Source organism: Bos indicus, chromosome 3 (assembly GCF_029378745.1).
Source record: "Bos indicus isolate NIAB-ARS_2022 breed Sahiwal x Tharparkar chromosome 3, NIAB-ARS_B.indTharparkar_mat_pri_1.0, whole genome shotgun sequence".
Classification (NCBI taxonomy): Eukaryota; Metazoa; Chordata; class Mammalia; order Artiodactyla; family Bovidae; genus Bos; species Bos indicus.
The window spans coordinates 60,173,229-60,185,809 of NC_091762.1; the positions used below are offsets into that span (position 1 = coordinate 60,173,229).

At 37.3% G+C, this 12,581-nt stretch overlaps 1 protein-coding gene across 8 annotated transcripts in view; it reads right to left on the bottom strand.

The window, feature by feature from the left end:
- Positions 1–986: 986 nt before the first annotated feature.
- The window catches only part of PRKACB (protein kinase cAMP-activated catalytic subunit beta), a 142,893-nt gene continuing 131,298 nt past the window's right edge, over positions 987–12,581 (bottom strand). For all 8 annotated transcript variants that reach the window (XM_070786220.1, XM_070786216.1, XM_070786217.1 and 5 more), the window contains one exon: positions 987–4,236. In XM_070786220.1, coding sequence (XP_070642321.1) covers positions 4,111–4,236 — 126 coding nt within the window. In that variant the 3' untranslated portion in view covers positions 987–4,110. The remainder of the gene's footprint in view (positions 4,237–12,581) is intronic.

The following is a 12,581-nucleotide window of genomic DNA, read 5'->3' on the forward strand; positions in this document are numbered from 1 at the left end:
AAGGTGTCAGCAGGGTTGGCTTCTTTTGAGGCCTTTCTCTTTGGCTTGTAGATGGTCCTCTTCCTCTTATGGTCTCACATGGTCTTCCCTCAGTTTGTGTGTTCTCTGTCCTAATCTCCTCTCATAAAGACACAGTCTTATTGCATTAGGGCCCAACCATATGACCTAATTGTACCTTAATTATCCCTTTAAAGGGCCTACCTTCAAATACGATATTCTGAGGTACTGTGGGTTAGGACTTCAACATAGGAATTCTGGTAGGACACAATTCAACCCTTATCAGAAGGCATATAGAAAATGTTCAGCAAAGCTAAACTGAAGGTATTTAACGTCATATCCAATATTTGTAAGAGAAAAGTTGAGGGAATTTCAAATGATGATAGTTCTGGAGTGAAGATATGCCCAGATCTTTAGAACCAGTTACATACAGAAATGAAGAAACGAGAATTTACACAAGCTTAACAATGATAAAATGAAGCAGTCACTGGCTATACAATGCATCAATGTTTATAAACGTTTGTAGTAACAAAAAATAGTAAGTTATTAATTACCTAAAAAGGTATTTCTTGAGGTAAATGACAACTGTAGTAATACACATTAATTAATCTGGCTGAAACCAGAAGAGGTAATGGTGAAGCTCAAAAACACCTCTAAAGGAAAAAAATATATAAATTCATAGTTCATTATTACCAAGTAAGGGTGAGGGCTTTTCTAGTGTTAATCTTTAGAATATGAATATTTTCAACATTATTTTATGAGTAATATAGACTAACAGTATTAGGAAAAAGGAGAAACACTTTAGAGACTATGGAATAAGTCTAGTAGTTTCTCAGTGAACACCCAGTTAGAATAGGCTAGTGGCCATTTGACCCTTTATTGCTCTGTTCTCACCCAAATACATAAGAACTAGGAATCCATAAGCATCTGAAGTATACACAGAAAATAAATCAGGAAATAAGGGTACTAAATAGAATCCAAGACTCAAATTGTTCTATCCTTTTAAGATACTTTAATTTTGCAGTTATTAATTAAAAAACACAGTTGTTTTCAGCATTTCCTAGCTACAGGAGTGCATAGGAAATTCCATTCTAAATAAAGAAGTAATTAATGAAATAACAACACACCTTAACATTTTACATTGATAGGTTACAGTTTACAAGGTGCTTTCACATACATTATTTCATTTGATTCTTCAACAAGCAGAAAAAACAGTAGGAAAGAAAAATGATTTTTTTAGGTTTACAATGAGTATTTTCAGGCCAATGGGCACTCACCACAGGAACATATCAGAACAAGACAGCAATGCCCACAAGCCACAATATCATTTTGGTAGGTTGACAGTTTGATATCAATTGGATAATTAGCATCAGTGAAGGAGGAAGGAATCAGAACAGACACGAGGTTCTCATGATATTCAAAGAACTGTAAGAACACTGCAAGAATTAAGGAGAAGAAAGATGCCCTAGAATATCGGCTTACTGAGACTTACTTCAAAGCATGTTATCCCCTCAGAATGTCAAAAATCATCAAACATGGGGAAGTTAGAAGGGACCTTAGAAACTGCCTAATGGAACGTGTCCATTTCACAGATAAGAGAACTGAGGCCAAGATCACTGCTGACAGTGACAGACAAGGCTCGACACTCAGATGCCTTGACTTTCAGTCTATGGCTCCTTTCCTGACAATGTCATCTCCTTACTATGTCTTCTGTTTCAAATAATGTAATCTGAGATTAAATACTGATTCATTCCACTTATTTCTTATTCAAGTTTTTATCTTATTTTTGGCTAAATTGTGGCTGAAACTGGGAGTTTTATATAATTCTAAGATATTCTAATTCAGTGTATTTGAGTGGTTGGAAACAGACTCCCTTGATGGATTGGGACAAAGCTTGCTCATATCTTTCAAATGGAAGTTCAATGGAATGGCTAACTAGCCCTCAAAACCAATGCATGCCTACGGGTCATCCACCCAGGCAGATTTTATAGCAAATTTGTGCCAGGTAACAGTAATTCAATGATTTTCTTTTTGTTTTTTTAAGAATTCACAGAAATCTTTTTAATTACTGAAAACTAAAAATGTAATAATCAAATCGTCACCCCATGATTTACTAAAATTATGTAATAATTTTACAATAATATACAACATAGGTACCATAGCATTTATAGCATACATATTGAATACATGATCAGCATGTTCTTGGGTCTAAATGAAATACAAAAAACCTAAATTATTTTATACAAATGATGTTTTAGATTTATTAACATGATATTTATTACATAAAATTTGCTACAGCAAAGTATTTCATATTTTCCTTGCACATTTTAAATATAAGTGGGCCAACAAATCAGCATCAGCTTTAGGTGACATGACCATGCAGAAACACTCGACAGCCAAAGACGTACAGACTGATGCAGAGAACATCTCAGACACATTTCTTCAGCATCTTCAAAGGGTTTACAAAGGTGTGGTACACATGAAAAGAAGTAGAATCGGTGACCTACCTGCCCTGATAATGAAGCAGAGTGTTTATATACATTAAGATCAATCTGATTAAACACAACCCATCTTATATGCATGTAAATTGATCATAAAAATGAACACAGTTTATTTTCAACTATTTTGGTGTGTTGTTTTAAGATAGGTCACTGACACACAGAGATAAAACCAGACAGGAAATTTAAAAGCAAAGAAAAAAAAAATTTTAAAAATTGAGTTAAGCCATGGATTCTCAACAAACAGTGAACGAAATGGGCAAAAATGCTTGAAATTTCCACATGATAGCAATGTTATTAAGTCAGCTGGCAAAAAAATATTCATAAAAAAACAAATACTAAAATTGTATTTGCATGATCATAATTCCATTTACTGAAAGAAGCTAGAAATTATGACATATCTAAAAATACCACACCTCAAAATTAAAATACAATTGTGGCAGTTTTGTCCCCTTTCCTCACTGCCGAGGCACAGGACGAAAGCTGAAGTTGCAGCAGCGCCTCTATCTCAGGCTGACACATACAGTACACCAGCATAATCACCTGGCAACAAATTTTGTTCTTAACTGTGACAAAGCAAAGCAAAGCAAAACAAACAAAATACCTCTAAACAAAAGTGCCTCTGTATCATTTACAAGAATCCAGCCATTTGTTTGGCTTAGATGAGTATTTGTTCACATCAATGTTCTTTTTAGTTCATTTCTCTTCCTTTAAAAAGTTTACAATGGGGACTTTTTGAGAAACTTAAAAATTTGTCACTTTCATTAGTCATGTTCTATTAAAATACTGTCTAAAATCCTTATGGAAAGTTAAAGTTTATAAATCTTAGACCTCTTCTCTTGATACCTACATAAGTGCTGGTACCAAGTGAGAGAATCTGGATGATTATGATCCATGTTATTAGTTTTTCCTGCAAATGAGACTGTCACACTGCACAGGTTGGTCACGTATTTACTCAAGGGGAGGATGACAGAAAAGGCAGTGAAGTGACACAGAGCTTCTGATCTGTATGAATCCAAACTGCTGGGTCTAGCTACTCTGCATTAGTGAGTTCTAGGAAAGTTAATGTTTTATTTGTGTAAATATCCTTGGTGAAAAGACATTCTATCTTTAAAAACTGTCCAGCGTTTTGGCAAAAACTGAGTATGAGCTATTCAAAGTAAAAATAATTATTAGAAAGCATATCCTCAAGCAACTGACCAACACAAATATTGGTTAAGAGTTACTAAAAGCAACATTTATCCTTCCCTTCCAAGTCACATAGCCATAACACTGCCCATTTGAAACACCAAGAAAATAAAATGAGCACTATTTGCAGAAAAATTAATGGAAATGAAACAGGACGGAATGGATGTGGAAGAAGAGAAGAATGACGAACCAAAGGGAAGCAGGAGAGTGTCTAGTTCTGTGTTATGGCACAGACAATGCTTGCTTAGCGGTGCCTTGTTACAGAGGTGGATGCAGAGTGCACACACGGATGACGGGAATAGAGACCTCACTCAGTCGCTGGAATGAAGGAACTCGGTAACTGCTTTGACAAGGAGGGTCTCGGCTCTACCTTATCTCTTAACAGAGTGCAAAGACTGAGTGTGAGCTCCGATGTCATCTTGTTGCTCTAAAATTCACAAAATTCTTTCCCACATTTTTCTGTTATAGAGACACGGATATCTTCTTCTTCATAGTCATCAAAGTTGCTGGTATCTCCAGAGCCTCTGAACTTTGGTATGAATGGAGCTTCAACCTATAATTGAGAAACAGAGAAAAGAAGAGTGATACTATGATTTATTATAAGAAATACATATATATATTTGGTCTTAGTGTCAGTTCTTGGCACAAGCTCCTAAAGCCTTTGGATCTCCTGAGTTGAGCATGGCAAAGGTGTCTTTTTTTATGTTAATGAGGTGTCTTTGGGAAAGCCTATAGGTAACTTAAGTAGGGTGGCTGGTTGCCAGGGTACCCAACACTGTGATTAGAAGGTTGGAACTTTCAGTTTACTACCTGACCTGGGGAAGGAGTACATCAAGGTTGTATATTGTCACCCTATTTATTTAACTTATATGCAAAGTACATCATGCAAAATGCCATGCTGGATGAAGCACAAGCTAGAATCAAGATTGCTGGGAGAAATATCAACAACCTCAGATATGCAGATGACACAACCGTTATGGCAGAAAGTGAAGAGGAACTAAAGAGCCTCTTGATGAAGATGAAAGAGGAGAGTGAAAAAGCTGGCTTAAACTCAACATTCAGAAAACTAAGATCATGGTATCTGGTCCCATCACTTCATGGCAAGTAGATGGGGGAAACAATGGAAACAGTGACAGACTTTATTTTCTTGGGCTCCAAAATCACTGTGGACGGTGACTGCAACCATGAAATTAAAAGACGCTTGCTCCTTGGAAGAAAAGCTATGACAAACCTGGATAGCGTATGAAAAAGCAGACATTACTTTGATGACATAGGTCCATCTAGTCAAAGCTATGGTTTTTCCAGCAGTCATGTATTGATGTGAGAGCTGGACCATAAAGAAGGCTGAGTGCTGAAGAATTGATTCTTTCAAACTGGGGTGCTGGAGAAGGCTCTTGAGAGTCCCTTGGACAGCAAGGAAATCAAACCAGTTAATCCTAGAGGAAATCAGTCCTGAATATTCATTGGAAGGACTGATGCTGAAGCTGAAGCTCCAATACTTTGGCTACCTGATGCGAAGAGCCAACTCATTGGAAAAGACCTTGATGATGGGAAAAACTGAAGGCAGGAGGTGAAGGGGATGACAGATGATGAGATGGTTGGATGGCTTTACCAACTCAATGGACAGTAATTTGAGCAAACTCCGGGAGATAGTGAAGGACAGGGAAGCCTGGCGTGTTGCAGCCCTTGGGGTCGTAAAGAGTTGGTTGGACAGGACTGAGTGACTAAAACCACAACCTGATCTGAGGGAAGAGGGACTGGAGATTGAGTTCAATTAGACTCTCCTGGTGGCTCAGTGGTAAACAATTTGTCTGCCAATACATGAGACACAGGAGACACCAGTTCAATCCCTGGGTTGAAAGGATCCACTAGAGGAGGAAATGGCAACCCATTCCAGTGTTCTTGCCTGGGAAATCCCATGGACAGAGGAGTCTGGAGGACTGTAGTCCTTGGGGTAGCAAAGAGTCAGACATGACTGAGCAACTGAACACTCACACCAAAGGGCAGTAATTGAGTCAATCATGCCTATATAATGAGGTCTTCATGAAACCCCAAAAGGAAAGCGTTTGGATTTTGGAGAGCTTCTGGGGTGGTGAACCAGTGGGGACTTGGGGAGAATGGCATTCCTGGACAGAGCACGAAACTAGGATCCCCTTTCTACACACCTTGTCCTAGGCCTCTCTCCCATCTGGCTATTATTGAGTTACACCGTTTATAATAAACTGGTCACCCAGTAAACAACTTTTCTCAGTTCTGTGAGCCAGTTTAGCAAATTAATTGAACCCCAAGGTTTTGGGGGAATCTTGATCTATAGCTTGTTAGTTAGAAGCACAAACTGGACTTGCAGTTGGTATCTCCAGACAGGAAGTGTCAGAAGTGTTAGTTGCTTGGTTGCATGGAAAAACAGGAAAAAGAAAGGCCTGAGAATTTCCAAACACTAACGAAAATAAATTCTTATTATTACTAATGCAGTGGCAATCTTTAAATGCCTTTAAGTCCCTAAATGATAAGAACATTAAAAGAAGAAACTAACTATAGGTTTGCTGTTAATCTTAACATTTTCATTCAAAATATGGTACAGGCCAACAAACTTGAGATTTCTAGGATAATTCACTGCTGCCATCAAAATGCTGGTACTTAAGGTTACAGAGGATGAGATGGTTGGATGGCATCACCGACTTGATGGATGTGAGTTTGAGCAAGCTCTGGGAGTTGGTGATGGACAGGGAGGCCTGGCATATTGTGGTTCATGGGGTCACAAAGAGTTGGACACAACTGAGCAACTGAACCGAATTGAAAGTTACAGAACTCTAGTTTTCCTTTATCAGTTTCTTATTTCTGAAGTCTATTTTTCTATCCTCCTTTCCTTAATTCCTTCCTGTTTATTTTTTTTTTATTCCCAAGATTATTTTGTTTAAAATATCTGGCTATCAAACTTTCTGGGAAATTTGAAAAAAAAGTCTTTTAGAATTACAAAAGTGTTAAATTCTGAACATTTTTCTCTTTGGATCCTAAAAATAAAATGTCTTTCCATTATTTAAAATAAGTCTTTATAAAGATTATGTTGTGTGTTAAATATGTCTGAGGAAAAGATTTTAAAAGCTGAAAAAATAACATCACAGTTTACACAGCATCTATAATGTTTATAAATAATTATATGCATGTGGTTTCATTTCTTTCTCAAAATAACACCATGAGAGAGGCAGGGCAGGTAGCCTTATTCCCATTTTACAGATTATAAAACAGAAAGTTGATCAAGTTCATATGACTAGTAAGTAGCTAAAGTAGGTTTCAAATTCATAAGTCTTCACTTTTAGTCCAGAGCTGTTTCTAATATTTATACCAGTGATTTTCAATGAGTTTTGATTAATATGCCTTTACATCTTTTACCTGATTTGCCTCTTGAGAAATCTGTATGCAGGTCAGGAAGCAACAGTTAGAACTGGACATGGAACAACAGACTGGTTCCAAATAGGAAAAGGAGTACATCAAGGCTGTATATTGTCACCCTGCTTATTTAACTTATATTCAGAGTACATCATGAGAAACACTGGACTGGAAGAAGCACAAGCTGGAATCAAGATTGCCGGGAGAAATATCAGTAACCTCAGATATGCAGATGACACCACCCTTATGGCAGAAAGTGAAGAGGAACTCAAAAGCCTCTTGATGAAAGTGAAAGAGGAGAGTGAAAAAGTTGGCTTAAAGCTCAACATTCAGAAAATGAAGATCATGGCATCTGGTCCCACCACTTCATGGGAAATAGATGTGGAAACGGTGGAAACAGTGTCAGACTTTATTTTTTTGGGCTCCAAAATCACTGTGGACGGTGACTGCAGCCATGAAATTAAAAGATGCTTACTCCTTGGAAGGAAAGTTATGACCAACCTAGATAGCATATTCAAAAGCAGACACATTACTTTGCCAACAGAGGTTCGTCTAGTCAAGGCTATGGTTTTTCCTGTGGTCATGTATGGATGTGAGAGTTGGACTGTGAAGAAGGCTGAGTGCCGAAGAATTGATGCTTTTGAACTGTGGTGTTGGAGAAGACTCTTGAGAGCCCCTTGGACTGCAAGGAGATCCAGCCCGTCCATTCTGAAGGAGATCAGCCCTGGGATTTCTTTGGAAGGAATGATGCTAAAGCTTAAACTCCAGTACTCTGGCCACCTCATGCGAAGAGTTGACTCATTGGAAAAGACTCTGATGCTGGGAGGGATTGGGGGCAGGAGGAGAAGGGGACAACAGAGGATGAGATGGCTGGATGGCATCACTGACTCGATGGACGTGAGTCTGGGTGAACTCCGGGAGTTGGTGATGGACAGGGAGGCCTGGCGTGCTGCGATTCATGGGGTCACAAAGAGTCGGACATAACTGAGCGACTGAACTGAACTGAACATCTTTGAGTATATATCACCAATAAATATACAGTTTTTTATTTATAAATAATTTACACACATGGCTAAATTATTACAAGATACACACAAACAAGACATCTAAAAAAATAAGGTAAAAAATAAGTAGGAATGGGAAGTCTAACTGGTTGCCTTGTGTGCCCTGTATGGGGGCCTGCAGGTCTGCACCACACAGAAGAATGAGCTAAGCAGACAGTCGCTTCATGTCTAGCCAGGCAGTAATTTAGGATCACACCTACTGAGACAATCATCTCTAGAAAATGACTGTACAGTATGAGCTGTCCAGGCCATTTTCTTCCATTTCTGTCTTTCTGCCAGATGACTTTGACTATTTGTTGTTCATGAGCACTTGGTCAAAGTCTACAGACTATGAAAACTATTCAAATTTACTATTATTTTTGTACTTATCTACATACTTATCACTGACATGATACTAAAACAAATGGCTATTTTAAAGTACTGAATTATTTCTATTTGTAAATTATTCAGAGATTCCCAAGTTCATTTCTGTTAATCATCAAGATTTACTATTAATCAATTTGCCCAATACAATAACAAGTTATACTGTGCTACTTCTCAGCAGATAGGCTGTTTAACCTAGATTCATCATTTGGATGAGCAGTAGCAGTTCTACCCCTTTTAAGAGTAATTGTTTAAAATACATGGTATGTATAGAATAGTAAATATTGGCTAAGTAACAGAAATGTTTATTTCTAAATATAAGTTTTAAAATAGTCAAAATACATCATAAATTTTTAGAATATTAATAAGGACAAACCTCAAGGAAATTTAATTAATTCATCTAAATATAGCATTAATAATACTATAACATAAAGATAATATAGCGATAATTACAAAGGTATATAAATGAGTTTATAGGAAAATATAAAATTCTAAAATTAACTCAATAAGAGGCAAAATTTGAAGAGGCCAATATCCACAGAATTAATTTGTTTTCATTTCCAAGGTATAAATATAATTCCTATCTTTCTTAAATTTCCCAAAGGAAGATGGAAAATTTCCAACTTAATTTTATGAATCTATATAATTTCAACTCCAGAAAAACAAAAACTATAGGTTGATAAAATTTAAGACTACGGAAGTAAAAATCCTAAATAAAGCTTTAGCAAATTAATTTCAGGCAGATATTAAGATAATAATACCCTATGATTAAAGGATATTCATTTCAGGAATGTTAGGATATCTCACTAATATAACTCTTTATACTAACATGTCAAAGAAGATAAAATACAATATACTGGCACTCAAGGATATTTCCTTAACCTGATCAAGAATACTTATCCAAGACAAATGGCTAATATCATATCTGGTGGTAAAGCATAAAAAGCATTCCCATTCAAAAGAGAACAAGATAAGACTGTTCAACAGGCCCACTATTTTGAAATATTGTTCTAGACATTCTAGCATATAACAAAATGGAAATAAAAGATATTAAAAAGAAGACAAATGACACCTCTACCCACTGTGATGATCTTCCAGTAAAATCTAAGGAAATCAATAACAGAATTTACTTAGTAAGGTGGCCAATCATAATAAACATAGAAATGTTTTCTCCCCCATACTCTTAATGGGAAAGAAACATACTCACAGTAACAACCAAAATATAAATTTAAGGAAAAACTTTGAGAAAGAAATTGGACTTGTATGAAGAGGTTTCTAAAACCTTACCAAATAACAGAAAATGTTTGAATAACTGCAAAATATAATATGTTCATTATGAAGAATTTTTAAGATTTTGGTTTTCTTCTAATTAATACACGTAATCCCAATTAAGATCCCCCAATACAAAATAAATCTTTGGGAAGACCAACAAAACAAAGGAATTACTGCTTATTGGGTACAGAGTTTCAGTTCTGCAGGAGGACGTTCTGGAGATGGATGGCAGTGATGGTGGCACAATAGTATGAATGTACTTAATGTCCCTGAACAGAACACTTACATTTGGTTAGCATATTGAATTTTATGTTATGTGTACTTTACTACAATAAAACTGGAGAAAACTGAAATATGTATTTTTCATAAATATTTATAAAAATTCCACATATTAAATATATAAGTATCTTGAAAATTGAAAAAAATCACATTATAAACCTACATAAAATGATGTGGTGGTTCCCTGATGGCTCAATGAGTAAAGCATCTTCCTGCAATGCAAGAGCTGCAGAAGACTCAGGTTTGATCCCTGGGTAGGGAAGATCCCCTGGAGGTGGGAATGGCAATCCACTCCAGTGTGCCTAAAAAGTCCCATGGACAGAGGAGCTTAGCAGGCTACATAGTTCACGGGGTTGCAAAGAGTTGGACATGACTATGTATGCATGCACAGTCTGAAGTTGAGGGGAAAGTGAAGGCCTGAAGGATGCAGATTTACTATTGAAGGTGGTTACTAAAGTCATGGGAATGGACTGTAGTGAGGAAAAGTACAGAAATAAAAGGAAGAAATATGCCAACTGTTGACAGTGGTACTGTCTGAATGATGGAATTATGATGATTTAAAATCTATTTACTTAACAAATTACCTCATGACAACTGTATGAAACACACCTCAACCAGCAAGAAAAATAGAGCCAATCTATTTACTTTTTCTCTCCAAACTACCTTCTTTTGCATTCTCTACTTTAACCTAAATGTTGAGGATGAGAAATCTGATGCTTTAAAGTAGTTAAGTAATTTCCTTGAGCTCTCACTCCTAATGGTTGGCTGATTTGGGATTCAAATCAATGTCTACATAACCCCAGAGTTCACGCTCACACTTTACTGCCTTCTGAGGCAGTCTGAAAAGGCAAAATGATAGGATACTGAAAGAGGAACGCCCCAGGTCGGTAGGTGCCCAATATGCTACTGGAGATCAGTGGAGAAATAACTCCAGAAAGACTGAAGGGATGGAGCCAAAGCAAAAACAATACCCAGTTGTGGATGTGACTGGTGATAGAAGCAAGGTCCGATGCTGTAAAGAATAATGTTGCATAGGAACCCGGAATGTTAGGTCCATGAATCAAGGCAAATTGGAAGTGGTCAAACAGGAGATGGCAAGAGTGAATGTCACATTCTAGGAATCAGCAAACTAAAATGGACTGCAATGGGTGAATTTAACTCAGATGATCATTACATCTACTACTGCAGGAATCCCTTAGAAGAAATGGAGTAGCCATCATGGTCAACAAAAGAGTCTGAAATACAGTACTTGGATGCAATCTCAAAAATGACAGAATGATCTCTGTTCGTTTCCAAGGCAAACCATTCAATATCACAGTAATCCAAGTCTATGCCCCAACCAGTAACGCTGAAGAAGCTGAAGTTGAACGGTTCTATGAAGACCTACAAGAACTTTAAGAACTAACACCCAAAAAAGATGTCCTTTTCATTATAGGGGACTGGAACGCAAAAGTAGGAAGTCAAGAAAAACCTGGGGTAACAGGCAAATTTGGCCTTGGAATACGGAATGAAGCAGGGCAAAGGCTAATAGAGTTTTGCGAAGAGAACACATTGGTCATAGCAAACACCCTCTTCCAACAACACAAGAGAAGACTCTACACATGGACATCACCAGATGGTCAACACCAAAATCAGACTGATTATATTCTTTGCAGCCAAAGATGGAGAAGCTCTATACAGTCAGCAAAAACAAGACCGGGAGCTGACTGTGGCTCAGATGATGAACTCCTTATTGCCAAATTCAGACTTAAATGGAAGAAAGTAGAGAAAACCACTAGACCATTCAGACATGACCTAAATCATCCCTTATGATTATACAGTGGAAGTTAGAAATAGATTTAAGGGACTAGATCTGATAGATAGAGTGCCTGATGAACTATGGACTGAGGTTTGGAGACAGGGATCAAGACCATCCCCATGGAAAAGAAATGCAAAAAAGCAAAATGGCCGTCTGGGCAGGCCTTACAAATAGCTGTGAAAAGAAGAGAAACGAAAAGCAAAAGAGAAAAGGAAAGATATAAACATCTGAATGCAGAGTTCCAAAGAATAGCAAGAGGAGATAAGAAAGCCTTCCTCAGTGATCAATGCAAAGAAATAGAGGAAAACAACAGAATGGGAAAGACTAGAGATCTCTTCAAGAAAATTAGAGATACCAAGGGAACATTTCATGCAAAGATGGGCTCAATAAAGGACAGAAATGGTATGGACCTAACAGAAGCAGAAGATATTAAGAAGAGGGGGCAAGAATACACAGAAGAACTGTACAAAAAAAGATCTTCACAACCAAGATAATCACGATGGTGTGATCACTCACCTAGAGCCAGACATCCTGGAATGTGCAGTCAGGTGGGCCTTATGAAGCATCACTAGGAACAAAGCTAGTGGAGGTGATGGAATTCCAGTTGAGCTATTTCAAATCCTGAAAGATGATCCTGTGAAAATGCTGCACTCAATGTGCAAGCAAATTTGGAAAACTCAGCAGTGGCCACAGGACTGGAAAAGGTCAGTTTTCATTCCAATCCCAAAGAAAGGC